The sequence below is a fragment of the Protopterus annectens genome, chromosome 5.part0 (assembly GCF_019279795.1).
Source record: "Protopterus annectens isolate FY-2018-M chromosome 5.part0, PAN1.0, whole genome shotgun sequence".
Lineage (NCBI taxonomy): Eukaryota > Metazoa > Chordata > Ceratodontiformes > Protopteridae > Protopterus > Protopterus annectens.
The window spans coordinates 744517308-744534282 of NC_056735.1; the positions used below are offsets into that span (position 1 = coordinate 744517308).

The following is a 16975-nucleotide window of genomic DNA, read 5'->3' on the forward strand; positions in this document are numbered from 1 at the left end:
TTTCTTAATTGGGTTTGTATTTGTATAAAAGCACTGTGCTCATGTGCATTGTTAGATCCTGTGAAGGCAAATAACCTATGTACCAGACTGGTAAATTAAAGAAGTTCATGCATTGAGGAATTTGGGATTATTTATTTATTTTTTTTTTTGGGGGGGGGGGGGGCAGGTGTGTATCTGACAAGCTCCCATTATCTGGAGAAGGCTTCCCATACATGTGATGTCCTTCTGTGCATTTATTCAAGCAGAATCTGGACCAGTAGTTGGGGAAACACATATATATCCATGGTCTAATACCCATGTCTCTACTAGAGAGAGAAGAACATTTAGATGATTAGCTACCTTTGCCCAAGTTTATACACCTCCACAAAACATTTGGGAAACATTACCTATCAAATTTTTTTTTTGAGGAGTTCAGCTATGTTCGAAATTGCACCTTCAAGGTTATTTTATTTCTTTTTGTAGTAGGCTCATTGGTCCAGTCTTCTGGACTTATATTTTATTATGTTCGTTCAGTAGTAGAAAGTAAGTGCAGCACAGCAGTCCATTCTCCTGTAACTTTTTCGGCTGGCATTACAACACATGCTAAATTCACAATTCAACATCCATGATTTTCTGTCTTATTTTTGCTCTACTCTTCCCCTCGTGAAATGTTTGATTTTTCTGATAAATGACTGTGGAAGGATTAGAACCAGTCACTAATGCCAGACATTAGAGTTTCATGCTTCTTATTCTAGAACAATGGTTTTGCTTCATGTTGTACAACACTCTGTCTCTTGTGTTGTTCAGTTCTCTGGTAAATCACTCAGAATTACAGTCAGTCAGCAGTTCCAGATATTTGATTTACATATTTCTAATTAGAATATCAAGATCTGTTTTTGCTTTCTAATTTTGAGCTGCTTCTGTACTGTCCCTCGTGCCAGATATTAGTTTCAAGTTTCTTAATTAATTACTCTGAAAATGATGCTGATGCAAAATATTTTACTTTTACTAACTTTTTAAGTGAATTTATGTAAAGTTTAAAAACTAACCATGATTTTGACCACCACTAGTTTTGGCTTTATCGAAAATTCATAAGCAATGAAGCTGAAAGGTATTATAATGTTCATTGTACAAAGCTGTGCCTAGACTGCAGTCACTAAATAATGGCAGGCATTTGAGTTTCAGACTTCATAGCCTTCAGAAGATGCTTGCTAATACAAGGCATGTTTATTTTTGCAGCTTTCTATGTCTGTAAGAGAAATGTTTAAAATAAGTTCCTGATTTCATCTTTTTCAATGGTTCCTAAGCTAAGAAGTTAGCAGAGGATTGCCTTATATGTATCTTATAGCAGGGAACCAAGATAAATTTCTGGGCCATTTATTCCTTCACTTATCTTAAGCAGATATTTCAGGTGTATAATCTTACAAGTGACTGTAACGGATAGTAGCAATTAAGTGTGTGTGTGTGTGTGTGTGTGTGTGTGTGTGTGTGTGTGTGTGTGTGTGTGTGTGTGTGTGTGGATCTGCGCTTGTAAATGCAGTGGGCATAGTTCTAAACTCTTTGATTTTGTCTCATATTTGTGGTCTCTTCCTCATATATTTATGTTTTTCTGGTAAAATATTGTGGATTCTAGTCAGTAACTAATGACAAACCTGTAAGCTTTATACTTCATATCCTGCAAAAAATGCTTGCTAACCCAAAGCCTTTCTTTAGCAAATGGTTGTCAATATTTTTTTTGCTCTAAAATCATAAATAAGTTTCTAAGCTCTAAATGGTTGGTGGGAATTTTTTTTTCCAACCGCAACTCCAAAGGGCTTGTATACATTGTTCAGTGTGAATTCTGTGAGGCCTTTTATGTAGATAAGACCGAGTGTTAGCTGAGAAAAAGGGTTTATGAACATCTATATCATTTTAAAAAACACAATGAACATAATGCCCTTTATAAGCATACCCTTCATTGCAGGAAACCTAAATTCATATTTTTTGTAATAAAGGTGATCCCTCAGGATGTGAGGGGGTGCATGGGAAACCAGGTTGGAATATAGAGAAAAAAACACACTTCTGGATCACAAGTATCCAAATCGAAGTCTCCACAAAAAACAAAAACAAATGAAGCAGCACAACTGGATAGAAAGATTTTCTTTTTACTGGAATCCAGTAAAAAGAAAATCTTTCTATCCAGTTGTGCTGCTTCATTTGTTTTTGTTTTTTGTGGAATATAGAGAAGCCTGCTGGCAGATAGTGCTGGAGGTTAACAGACCGCCTGGTCTTAATGATAGTATTTCCCTAACCCCCTTATTAAAACTCAGGGTGGCTAAACTCTAAGGTTGTACACAGTATGATTGAGGATTTCCTCTCTTTTTTTCATTTTTTTCCCTTCCGGTTTTCCACATTTTCTTATTGAGATGTAACACAATCATTACATTACTAAGTGGATTGCTGTGATTGTTGATTTGTTCCTTTAGATGGCGCTGTGCAAACAAGGTGGATACATGTTGGCAAATTTTATACATTTTTTAAGTTTTTTATTAAGTTATTCAGCTTGGAATTTTAGATCACTAACTGTGCACAATAGAGAATTTTAAATATGTATATAATGATTATATGTTCATATATTATTTAATAACTTATTTACACAAGAATGATTTTTAGTTTATCTATTTTCAAGGAAGCATGGTTCATTGTTTAATTGTTGTGAATTGTGTGTGACTAATTAGAGGTGTCATTATATAACTTTATTATATTCACTAACTCAGTTCAAAAACAAACTCAAGAAATACTTAAAAACACATTGGTTATGACCTTGCACTATCCCCGACTAGTGACCTCTCTATTTCTTAGGTGCCTTACCTTCAACTACTTCTAACTTTTTTTTTCTCCCACTCCTTTTCAGGAAGGGTCAATTGTATAACTGCTGCTCAGTGTGTCTTAAACCTGAATGTAATGTCATGTATGTTTAACTTTGAAAATAATGTTATGTTTTGTAAAGTGTTTTATAATAAGTTAGTACTGCATGTGCTAAATGCTGGTATTGCTTATGACTGTAATCTGCTTGAAACTAGCGTTTACTAAATGTTCAATGTGTATTATTATCTTGGAGCTTTTCTCCCAGGGCCTCCGCTGAAAATGGACATGCATCCAGTTGGACTATACCGGTCAACAAATGTAAAATAAAATAAATAAATAAATAAAAATAAATATAAGGGGATTGTAAGAAGGTTTTGTGTTCATCTGATGAAGTTTTATACACATCAGATGAAAATGTATTGTTATTGGAGGGGTAATGTACCGTTGTAGCTGAAATAAAGGAATTTCAGTAACTGGTCACCCTTCCTATGTGCCTTTCTTTTTTGGTTTTGGTTCAGATTTGGCACATTCCTCAGTTCTGATTTTGTTTGTTTTTACCCAAATCCCAATGATCATTGTGAAAGTAGAAAAGAAAATGGTATACCAACAAATAGGTTTGAACAGCGTCTCATGATAACTGCACAGAGACAGCCAAGTAACTGGATTTGGTATGACTGATGGGAGGGAGCCCAGTCCATTTGTTTGCCTAGGACCCCATTTGACCATGATCTGGCTCTGGTGACGGTAAGCATCTTTTAAATGTAGTGTCACCAGGAAACTTAAATGAGAAAGAAGGGGTATCAGGTTATGAAGTGACAGCATTTTGAACTTGGGCACTATCACAAATTGGTTTAGGAAAGAAAGAGCCAGATCTGGTCTTCAAGCATTTTATTTCTTTCTTTCTTTGGCAGCAAAAACATCCTTGAAAACAAAAGCCTTTCCTGACCTGGAAAAGAAGAACTGGCTTTATTGCACCCTGGAGGAAATAGAGGATACTGATCTTACGGATGAGGAATTACATCCCTGAAAGGAGGAATTTCCTCCTACTGCTATCTGTAATCTTGATGAATGTTCTTCAGAACCCATTTGTCTGAAACTATCTGTCAACAGAAAAACGGTATGGAAACATGAAGCATAAAATACCAGTAAAGCAAACAGCCTCATGTAGTGACCCAGCCCCAGGATCAGACATGAGTTGCTAGTTTTGGCAAACAGGCCCAAATCCAGCTAAAAAAACACCTGATCTTTGTTTTTTTATCTCTTCTATCAGTGTTTGTCCAAATAAATACATGTGGTACCCAGAACAAGACGTGTGAGTTGGATTTTTGTCTGTTTGCCAAGATTTGTGACTATTTTTGCATCATGTTTTTTTTTTCTTAACTGGATTTGGACCTTTTTGCCAAGACCAGCAATGCCCTTCTGATCCTGGGGCTGTCACACTATGTAAGACTGTTTGTTTTATGAAATTATCTGTTATAAAGGAAACTGAAGAGTCTGACTTTCTGGGAGGGAAAAAGAGGAGGGGGGACAAGGTCACTTAAATAGTCATTCTGATTTAAACTGCAAAAACCACACTGGCCAATAGCAACAGCAAGAATGGAGACCACCACACAGAATTAGCTTACTAATAACTTTAATCAATTCTTTCGACTAACACAGATTTCTTCAAAATAACAAAAGTAACCAACACAATGATTTAAATGCTACTAATCACCAATCAAAAATGAAAAACCCATTAACTCACATCTAATTAAGTCAGTAACACACAAATTAACATTTAACTCATAAAATACCTATCAGAATTCTTTACAACAATAATGAATCCACTCACGTATTTATTTATAAATAATCTTCTATCCTTTAAAAAACATTTAATACTGATCATATCATTAAGTTCAGGGTGTTTGTCAGCTCACAATCTAATTTGCCACAATGCCTCCCTTTATTCTAAAAATGTTTAAAATACCCACCTCTAAGATCTAACATACATTGTTCTAATATGGTAAACCAAAACCTTTTATACTTTTCACAAACAGTAGTATGCTTAAAAAGAGCATTTCTTTCGTCTTTTTTTTTTTGATATTATATAAATGCTCTCTTAAAGTTCTAGTAATCATGCCTCCATAGAAGGCACAACAGCCTGAACACACACTCAAATACACCATTCTTTTTGTTTTGCAATTAAATCTACCTGGTATTTGTAGTGTGTACGGAATATAATCTAGATTAACAGAAGGTCCCTCTAGTATATAACGACATACATTGCAATTACCACATTTAAACATCCCTTCTGCTTTGTTAGTAATTATATTATCAATTTGTTTTGATTCTATCCTTAAATAATAAAGTTTTGGTATTAGCCCTATTAGTATATACAAACTCAGATACTTACCGTACTGTTTTCATTCATTCTTTATTAAGACCTTCCTCAAAGCAGTACCAATGGCCATAGCCAACTCTAAGATCTAACATACATTGTTCTAATATGGTATATTATGCACTTTAAAAAATGAATTGCGACCTGTAAAATGGAATAAAATAAACAATTTAAAGCTGATGTTTTGATGAAGATGATTTGTCAGAAAAAAAAATTTAACACATGAGCCTGACAATTCAAAATTCTGAAAATCAAAGTTGTAGAAGCATGCATTTGTCCCACACTTGTTAAATATTTCCCATCTTTGCCAGAAAGTGTAGGACTGGAATCAAGTAAAAGTTTAGTAGCAGCAATAGAATTAACTAGAGCTATAGTTCCTGTGTCACGTTTGGGATGAGTGTATAAAAACTCAAAGGACTAAGGGACTACATACAATTTATCTGGCTTTTTAGGGGCAGCAGGCTGTCAGGAAAATTGCAGGTAGTAACACACACATCATCCAAAGCTGACAGCACTGAGCTGACCGTTGATCCCCAAAAGCCCACAGAAGAGCACACTTGTCAAACACAAGAAAGCTGGTTTTGTGGTCACACTTGTGATTTTAGGCAGCCCAGCTCAAGCTGTCTGACAGTTTGGGCACGTGGAAGGTTATCTGAAGCTTTGGAAGCTGGCTGGCTGTTATATCCTTGGCAGGATCTAACCCATATACCTAAAGATACTGCAGCTGTGATCAATATGGTGACCATTTTATGCTAGAAACCTTCGGCCTTAGTCATCTCAGGTGGTTGTAGTCATCATCCAGTATTCACACACAAGGTGACATCTGAAATTTCAGAAGATTAAGTTGGTTTGGACATGTGCAGAGGAGGGATGCAGAGTATATTGGGAAAAAGATGCTAAGGATGAAGCTGCCAGATAACAGGAAAAGAGGAAGGCCTAAGATAAGGTTTATGGATGTGGTGAGAGAGGACATGCAGGTGGTTGGTGTGACAGAGCAAGATGCAGAGGACAGGAAGAAATGGAAACAGTTGATCTGCTTTAGCGACCCCTAACGGGAGCAGGTGAAAGAAGAAGAAGAATATATTTTACGCTGCTATATGACTATATACTAGAAAGTGTTAAGAGCTAAAACACACAATAGAGGTCTTTATGCTGCTTTTGTAATTGCATTTTTACAAGATGAAACAGTGCATAGAATATTTATACAGAGGATTCAGGGGAATACGAAGAAGTGCTTCTCACAACAATTTTAACTTGTATAACTATATAGAGTCTTAAAATAAAGGACTAATTATACACTGATTTTTTAAAATAAATTATACTATAGCTCTCTACTAAAAAGGTGCAATACCAACTGTCCTTGTAATTTGTTCGTCTCAAGTTACTGCATGAATTATTTTAAAATGTCAAGAAAGATAGTACAGTTATTTCTTGGATTTCAAACTCTACTACTTCAAAACAGTTTAAAGAATGTCATTTGTTTCTGTAGGCTCATAGGTTCATAGATTATTGCTAAGTGAATGGCCAAGGAGACCATTGAGAAGTTCAGCTATGTCACCCATTACTGATAAAAGGCTAACAATGACCCAATGACCTACATTTTCCCGACATATCACAGCTGGAAATTTGGGATCACACATTCTCTCATGGTTTATACATTGCTAAGGAAGTACTCTGCTTGATATGCAAAGTCAGCTTTTTCTAGAAATGGAGAGTATACTGGGTTAGGTACCTGTCACACCATCTGTGGTTGATGTGATAGTATAGGTTTAGGTTTCTTTACAACTGATTCTGTTTAGGTGAAGGATTTCAAGAAGTGCTGGGTCATTCATGGCTTGGAAGTTACAGCTACAAGATTTGCTGAGACTAAACTATTGGTTATTATCAATAAGATCAATAAACAAAAAGTAATTGTTTAGTAGTAAGACCTTTATAGAGAGAGGATCACATCTAGATGGGCAGATTTGACAAGCGGGTAGCGAGTGGGGTAGTAACAGTAACAACTCTGTCAGTAAAAGGAGAATTTGGTCAAGTGTATTGGCATTTATAAAGTCCAGAAATCTTAAGGGCATATTTGTTGTTAGTAGTATATGTTTGCCAGTTTATGTGTGGATAGTTGAAATTAACAATAAGAAAGGAGTACTTTCTTTACATTTAAACCAAGTCTCTGTAATTACACGTACATGGACTTGTTTCAGCTGCATTAGTGCCTCAAGACCGGACAGTTTATTACTGAGATTCCTCATATTGAAATGAGCCACCTTAAGTTTTAGGATTAATTGGATTTGCTAAATTGAGATGTTCATTTGCTGGACTCTGCCTAATAAGGCCTAATAAGGCACTTGGGGGCAACAAAGGCTTTTGCCAGTGTTCAGAAACCATTGAAAGAGAAATGCAGACTTTCCCTTGCAAAAGTTTCTCTTTTCTCATCCTAGGCTGATATATACTGGATCTCCCTTGGAAGGACAGTACATAATAAGCCAGTTGTTAAAGCCATTTATCTTCACTTTATAGCTAGGCATCAAAAAAGCACTCTGCTCAGGACCAGGGTTTTGCCTGCTTCCTTCACAAGGCCAGGAGTTCCAATATGCCTCTCTGCATATCTGTCTGGTGTTTGTACCCCTGATCATTCACTTCCTCATGGACCACCACCACTTCATAGTCATATAGAATTATTTATCTCTGTAAACTGTCTCGAGGACCCTTGTAATGACTGCTGTCCAGCCTGGAGTGGGGAAATTGTGCACCTTACAACTGAGTCACCATTCAAAAATACATTTTTATCAGAGGCTACTTTAGTATTAATATATTGGAAGCAACTTTGCTGCTGATGGCGTGTTTCTGTGCCTGGAGTAAGTGAGTTTCAGGACTTTTGCTTAGGCCAGTTCATATAATTCTTAGGAAGCACTGACAAAGAGTCCTGAAAATCTGAAAATGTAGTTTAATTGTTTGAAAAAGCAGTGAAACAGTCAAATGCAAATCTCGCTGTTACATATTAAACGTGATTTTGTGGAAGGAGGGGGTTAACATGGGATGATGCACTCCCACACCCTCTGACTCCAAGACTGCTGTACCTAAGACAATGGGAATTCTCAGAGATACAATTCCAAACTTATATGTATTGTCCCCTAACTGCACATAAATTTTTTGCAGTATCAATGAGGGCACTTGCCCAAGATGCATACATGATGTTGCAGTATGCTTTGCTGTGTATTGAAATACTCTAGCAGGAAAATTATCTTCTCCCTTTTACCATAAATCATCACTGACTATGTCCCAGACTGCATTCTTGTTTGCAGGTCTCTAGACTTGGAGAGCAGGGAGAAGGCAAGACTAATTGATTGATTGATTGATTTGTTTGATTGATTGATTACTTCCTCTCTTAAAGTTTGTATGGCCTTGGAGGTAGCATATGTAAAATTCAGTGATGTGGGAGTTTATCCCCATGTCAGGGGGTGTTGAGGGCTTCCCCTATGCAAAAATGTTTTTGTGTTTATTGAGAATGCGGGCAGGTTACTGTTTTAACCTTGTGACCACCCAAGGTTGTACATCTTTTAGTGTTGAAGAATTTCATACTGATTAAATGACAATTCATTCTGGATCTCACTTATCCTCCTTGCCGTTACAAATTTAAACCTATTTACACAGTACTTTTCAAAATTTTAATTGAAGGCTTCTAATTTGTGTCATGATTAGGGCCTTTACTTTTTAATATCTTTACTAATCAGCTCTATACCTCCTGTCCTCAGTCATCTTTAGTGCAATATGCAGATGACTCTACAGTTATTAACATGGCCAACTCTCCCTCTAAGCTCTTCTCAGCTACTCAGGCATCTTTTAACTTAGTTGAAACATGGCTCTCCAACAACCAGCTCATCCTTAACCCTAAAAAAACAAAGCTGGTACTCTCCCTACCTAAAACGTTCAACAGTATTAAACCCTCCTTCTCCATACAATCCCTTAATAACACTCCCATTCAGGTAGAATCCAGCACTAAGCTCTTAGGTGTAACCATCGATGATCAGCTTAAATTTGACTTGCGTGTTAATAACTGTATCAAAAAGACTCATTCAAAACTAAGGGCTCCTTTACCGTAACAATAAATTTCTTACCTCTGAAGCCAAGATTACTCTCTCCCTTACCTGCCTTCCACCCAGTCTAATGTACAATTCTCAAATTCTGACAAATTTTAACTCAGCACTCCTCACCAAACTCAAATATACCTACAACAAGGTAGCTAGATTTGCTGCCCAACAAACCTACAAATCCCATCACTGTCTCTCTCTCTCTCTCTCTCTCTCTCTCTAAAACACCTAAACTGGCTTGAATTACCCCACCAGCTTCTTCTCTCTCAGCTCCAGATCATCCATTCTATCCTATACTAGCCTTCCTACTGACCAGCACTATCCCATCTCATCTCCCATTTTTCTCCCTCCAGACTTCTCCGAAGCTCTAACCAAGACCTACTACAAATCTACAAACCCAAGTCTAAATTTGGATGCAACATGTACATCTATCAACCCACTATTGCCTGGAATAGGCTCCCACTAGAAATCAGGACCCTTACACATCCTAAGCAATTTAAGACAGACAGCAAAGAGCACTTTAAAAGTCACTGGTCCTGCCACTGCACACTCCTTCCTTAAACATCCCCTACTTCTCATACCTTAATCTACTTTCTGCCCTTAACTCACTCTTCTCACTAGCTCTTTCTAATCTTCCTTGACTACTCTTTTTAAAGTCTTCTAAAATCTATTAAGCAAATCATCTCAGAGAAACATTCTATTGTAATTGTCTTGCCTTCATGCTACTACATTATGATAAAACTGGGTTTCTGTAACCATTTATCCAAAAAACTATATCCATCTTAATGACATATTTCTTTTTATACAACTTGAAATAGTTTTGCTATACTCCTGTTTACTGACACTGTATAATATTATATTGATACTTAATGCCTTGTAATAATCCTGTAACATTGCTGTTTAATGCTAATTTATAATGAAAATTGTATAATATGTTGGAGATTTTCTCCCCAGGCCTTCACTGAAAAAGGGCTCTTCAGCTCAGTCGGACAATCCCGGTCAACAAATGTAAAATAAAATAAACTAAAATTAAGTGTTTTTGTAAGGTTTGTGTAGTCATCTAAATTGATTTGACATCTAACCTGATAACAATGCAATGTTTCTGGGCATTATAAATAGCATCTCCTGTTTTGTGTAAATCCTAATGCATTGCAATAGTTTTCTGTATATTGTAAATGATGAAACATTACTTTCTCTTTCCATTTGCACTGACCCCAGGAAATGTTTTATTGACCCCTAAACCACAGAAATCTAATTTCACTGTGTTAGCAGTTGAGTGACAAAATTACAGAAAGATTACACTAGTTAATCCATTGGTGACAGTTAATTTTCTAAAAATTTAGTAAAGGCATGCATGCTATGATTTCACTTTTGTTTGATGTTTCAGGTATGCACAATCTGCCTGGACTCAATATATTACTTTTTATTGCAGATACCTGGATGACATCTGTATTGTTTGGGATGGCACCAGGGAACAACTACTAGCTTTTTTGCAATACATTAATTCAACCACCGATTTCCTAACTTTTACACATGAGATTAGTGAGAACGAACTTCATTATTTGGATGTAGCAATTTTTAGGGACCCCCAGTCATTAGAGCTGCATTCCAAGGTCTACAGGAAACCCTCTTTCTCGAACTCCCTACTACATTACAACAGTCAGCACCCTTTCCATCAAAAGAAAGGAATACTGAAGGGGTTACTGATTAGAGCATCTCGTATGTGCAGTAGGCTGTCTGATTTTACTGATGAAGCAAGTAATTTAAGTGTGATGTTTATAGAAAGGGGTTATCCAAATGATTTAGTTAAGAATCTCATCCAGGAAATTATAACTAAAAGAGATTCATTATATACACCATTACTAGGGGACAGACAAACTATTATCCCCAATTTCAGGTCACCAAGTTTGCACACAGTGGAAAATGCTGGTAATTTCATTTATACTTTCTCAGAGAATTCCAAAGAAATAGAAAATACTGTTTCTAAGTTTTGGTTTGTTTTAGAAACCAATGAAGAGTTTAAACACATTATTCCCAGGAAACCGACATTTGTTAGGAAAAGGGCACGTAATTTAAAAGAAATATTTGAGAAAAGATCTAACATAGTTCATACGACAACATGACAAAAGAACGGCACTTATAAATGCGGTGCTTGTAAACAGTGCTCTTTCATGGTCAACAACAACCATATTTATCTGAAAGCACGTCAAACTAATTTAAAACCCCATGGACATTTTTCTTGCAACACAAAAGGCGTGGTTTACATTGGTTATTGTACCACCTGTGGTGGTTTCTATATAGGAAAAACCGAAAGAGAGCTTAGAAAGAGAGTATATGAACACACTTACGAGATAGGGAAAATGAAGGAAAGCAATGCATTCTTTAAGCATTCACTTGAATGTCCTAATTTTAAGCTCGTTTTCATGGTACTTGAACAGGTTAATGCCAATATTAGAGGAGGAGACTGGGAATCTACCCTGGAATTTAGGGAGTTAATCTGGCAGCTTAGGCTTGATGCTGGAAAAACACCGGGTCTCAATGGTATGCTGAGCATAGGCCCAGTACTCAAGCTTAGAAGAGCCAGGTTGTAATCAAACAAACACCTCACTTCCCTATTTATTCAAAAAATTTCACTTATAGACCCTGTTTATATTGCCCACTGTCTAATATCTGTAATAGACATGATGCATACTTATCCCCCTTTTCTTTATATTCTCCAATATTTTTTATTATTTTTTAATATTTTAAAAAATTTTTTTATGATCACTACATTTAACATGAGGTAGATTATAGTACATACACAATAACTCTTGATCGCATAGTGTTTTTGGTCATGTTTCATTACTATTGACAAAGTTTAACAGTACATTTTATATGCATTGAATCTTATTTTTACCTTTACCAGGTGTTACCAATCTGTTATTAAAGAGTAATAGGAGCATGTGATCAACTAGAAAATACTATTTAAAAGGCTGCGTTTTATTTGTATTTACTTTGACTTGATAAAGCCTGGAATGGTCCAGGTGAAAGCGCTTGTCTTCATTTGGTGTTTTAACTTCTGTACAAGAGCCGTTTTGTGAATAAAGATTGGTTTTTGGTCCGAATATCACTGGAATTTTGAATCATTGTCTCTACGGGTGATCTGGGACTTTGTTCTTCAGTTGCTCTTTTTTACTTCGTGGTTTACTTGTGTATGCACAAAATATACAATTAAAATAATATGCCTTCTAATGCTAAAATGCACTTATGAGAAAAAGAAGCTATGGACTCATAGCCTTCTGAAATGTCTGTTTTCATGAAAATATTACTCTTCCTAAGTATTCATTTATCTACTTATATTTTCGGCTGTGATATTGTAGTAGCAATGAGGAAGTAAACTCTTAGAAAACATAATTCAGAATATATTTTGTTTTATTTTGCCTTACATTTCTAAACAGAGATTCAAATGGAAGTTGACATAAACTTGTGTATCATATAACCAGATGGATGACGGACAAATTAAGAGCTTATTTTAAGCTTATTGAGACTACTAGTATCACATAGCATTGAATTAGAAAAGCTTCGTTGCTGTACATTTTTAATGGGAAAGAGTGTTGAAATGTCATTTTAGTTGAATAAGTCAGTAGTGAACTATTTGTTGCATTAACAAATCTTAAGACTTTGGTCAAGTGTAAAAATAGTTCCAAATATTCATAATTCGTATTATTTTTCTGAATTCAAGCTACATGTATTTAACATGTCACTCCACTGCACTCATTATTATGAGCATGTTATTTTGAAGACAAAAAGTGCTGTTGTCTTATCATTCAAGGAAAGTATGTCTATCAAACATGCTGTTTTTTTACTTCATAGCTATAATGAAGAAAAACAGAAAATGGAAAAGGGGTATCCAAAGAAAACTGATGAAGAATTTGCTGGAATTCCAAGCAAAGTCGATGCAGCTGCTGAAGTGAATGGTAATATACAAGACTGATATCACCAAATTATGTTAACTTACTTCAAGAAAAAAGCATTAGATTTTAAGAGATTAATGAGCTAAAAAAGTAGTGGCTAATAGTAACACTTAGCTAGCATGCTAGAATGTTCTGGCATATTTAATATAATCCAAAGCAGAATCACCAGATGACAAACTAGTAAATCCACAAATGTATGCCAGGAACTAGAAAGTCTTCACAAACAAAATACAAATTTTCCAAGTTAAAAACGTTTTATTCCAAGTTCTAAAATGAGTGTGTTTGTCTTGCAAAAGGTAAAAGTTCATCAGATACACCACCCTACACTTATTGTACCTTCATCCTGCAGCAACCTAAGAACAATAATAAATTCATCTAAACGTATTTCAGTGTATAAACATACCATTACATCGCATTGTTATCTGTTAATGGACTTTAACTTTAGTAGTGATACTATTGTGATGTAATTATTAAGTCATGGTCAGTTATAGTCAATTAATTACAGTTGCCAGTGCAACTCGTATTTTTCTAAAATAATTGGCCATGGACCCTCCCTAGGATTTTTCCACCTATAACCCCTTTTACAAAACATATTAAGTAATATATGGCATTCATCTTGAAACTGTTAGTTGAGCGTGGTCATACTGGCAGCTCTGACCAACTGCTCCTTAATCATTGCCTTGTTTTGTGAATATGGGTGTGAACTTGAAATGTGTAATAAGGTATTCTAATAAGTTGGTTTTCTATAAATTTGAGATATATATCTCCTGTTATTGAAGTAATTTTTGAGTAATACAGCTAAATATGCTATCAGCACCTCATTTATGCTATATCTAAATGCGAGAAAGTCTGTGATGTTATTGATATAGTACAAAATTTGTCCCAATCATTTTTTACTGTCTTGCCATATTATAAAAATATTGTTCAGATAGCATAAATAAAGCCTAAAAGAATTTCTAAACTGATTGTTATGGACATATAATGTCTATGAAGAATTGCTTGAAGAGGACACACTCGACTACCAGTTTCAGGATGAGTGTCATACATTACTTACTATGTTTTGTAAAAGAGGTTACCCGAGATACACTGTTGAAGAGTTAATACTGGAGGTAAATGCAAAAAGGGAGTATGGCCATTTCCTCCCCATTTTAAATAATTTGGATGAACAAATTAATATGAGGGGATGAATGATCATGACAAGGGTGATGGAGAATGATCAGATTATATATTCTAATGGACTTATCACTACATTTAACTTAGAAAGTGGGACCATTAGGTGTAGCTTGAATAAAAAATGGAGCCTTTTGAGAGAGGATATAAATGTGTTTCAAAAGCTGGAGGAGGCACCTGCCATAGTTTATAAGAAGGGTTATAATCTGAAGACCTCCAGGAACAAGATAGAAATACGCCAAAAGCAAGCTGAAAGTAGTGAAGTCACAAACCACTGGTAAAGCAAAAAATATACTTTTATTCACACATATAGGATTTCATCCCGTAACCAATGGGACTTCATCAGATAAAAAAACATTTTCAAAAAATCATTCCTTTTAAAAAAACATTAACTAATAAAACTGCCTCAATTAGTACACACCTTCATTAAATGGCAAATAAAAACACTGATTTAATCATATAGCATAAGCTATATGCATCCATCCCTCATCCAATCAGCATTCAGCATCACCATAAAACCAAAATACAGATCATCATATATCTAAATAAATTCATCCAATAATTTTCTTGAACACATCATCTATTTAAAATAATAGATGCAAACTATACATTATATGAACCCTGCAAATCCATTCAACTAAATATCATCCTCAAATCCAAGTTTAATTAAATTTACATAAATATATATATATATATATATATATATATATATATATATATATATGTATACTCGGAATTTACTGACATCCCTTAGTCAGAGATCATTGCTATTGCACAAATAACAGCACTATAAATTAACCTTCCATGTGCCAACTTGTTACACTGTCTCAGCGTCAAGATAACTTTCGCTGTTCTTCAAATAAAAAAAAACTGACCTACCTATATGTCTATACATCAGAGCGCAACAAACAATTGATCTTTAATTTCATATAGAACATCGCAAATATAGCACTGGAACTATAGTGCCTTAACAACAATATATGTAATAGGATATATATATATATATATATATATATATATATATATATATATAAAATATATATATATATCTAAACACCATTACGATAAAAATCATAATTCTCCATTAACTAAAAGACTAAACGGCACAAACAGATTAATTTTCTAAATCCCTTTAAAATGAATTAGTAATTGGCCAATCAGATCATTTAGAGACCTGCAGCATCCAATAACTATAAAGAAACAAAATTAACTCTGAAACCTTGACCTAAAATTGGATGTTTTCATTGAACCAATCACATCTCATACAAACATATTATACCCAATTACAAAAACTTCAAACCAAAGCTATTATTGTGGAATACACAAAACTCAAACAAAAGCGTTTCCACAAAGCTTCGATTCTAACTGGTTCATATTTGACCAGTTAACTGGCATATTTAGTCTAAACAGCCAATAGTTAATAAAATATATACCAAAGTCTAGATATATATGTGACTCCTCAAAACTCCGTTGTCAGCAAGTTAATCATTGGCTAACCACATAACAAAACTGAGACTTAACTACAAATGGTCTACAATTTACGTGGCCCTAGACCCAATGACTAAAAAAAGATGAATATAACTTACATAACTTAACCATCCACATCGTATTTACATTTATCTAATGGGATATCATGCAAGTGTTCAATACCCAAACATATTAACCCCAACTAAAAACGATGGATACAAAATGCACAATATTTACATTTTGCCAATAGAATCTTGTATAAGCATTTAATGCCCAATCACATTAACTTTGACCAAAGGCTATGAATAAAGAATGCACCAAACTGGAACATCTACGCCTCCATGGGGCTTTGATTCTAATACAAATGTACTTTACAGGCATGTTAGGGACAATGGTGGACATTTTTTTTAAATTTGTAGTATTGGAAAAGTTTGGGAAAAATCCTAGTGAGGGTCCATGTCCAATTATTTTAGAAAAACGCTAGTTGTACTGGCACCTGTTATTAAATGTGAATAACTGACTACGACTTAATGATTACATCATAATAGTATCGCTACCAAAAAGTCCCTTAACAGATAACAATGTGATGTAATAGTATGTTTATACACTGAAGTAAGTTTGGGCAAATTTATTATTATTCTTGGGTTGCTGCAGGATGAAGGTACAATAAGTATGAGGTGGTGAATTCAATTATCCATGTAAAATATGAACAATGAGAGGTTTTCTGGTGTTCATTTTAAAATGGAACTTATATTTTTGGATAAGAGGTTTGTAGGACTGTGTCTTTAAATTAGATGGGTGATCACATTACTTTTAATTACTATTTAAGCTGGGTTCATAGGTTCATAGGTTCATAGGTTGGTACTAGGCTATCGGCCCTAGGGCCTATACAAGCCTAACCATAACAATTCCCTGGCTATTTCTTCCCACACTATTTACTTCCCTGGACCCCTGTCTAGCAGAGCGACTGACATGATCCCTGGGGTGAATTTCCTTTCTCTCATCCAATCATCATGGTTCCTTTTGAAGAGGGCCAAAGAGGTGCTCTGCTTGACATGTATGGGCAGTCTATTCCAGAGTCTGGGGAGTCTCTCGGT

General features: G+C 35.2%; 1 protein-coding gene across 1 annotated transcript in view; it reads left to right on the forward strand.

The window, feature by feature from the left end:
- LOC122802796 (matrix metalloproteinase-20-like) overlaps nucleotides 1–16975 on the forward strand; it is a 407448-nt gene that overhangs the window by 381605 nt on the left and 8868 nt on the right. The window contains exon 9 of the mRNA XM_044072589.1: nucleotides 13141–13244. Within this exon, the coding sequence (XP_043928524.1) occupies nucleotides 13141–13244 (104 nt within the window). The remainder of the gene's footprint in view (nucleotides 1–13140; nucleotides 13245–16975) is intronic.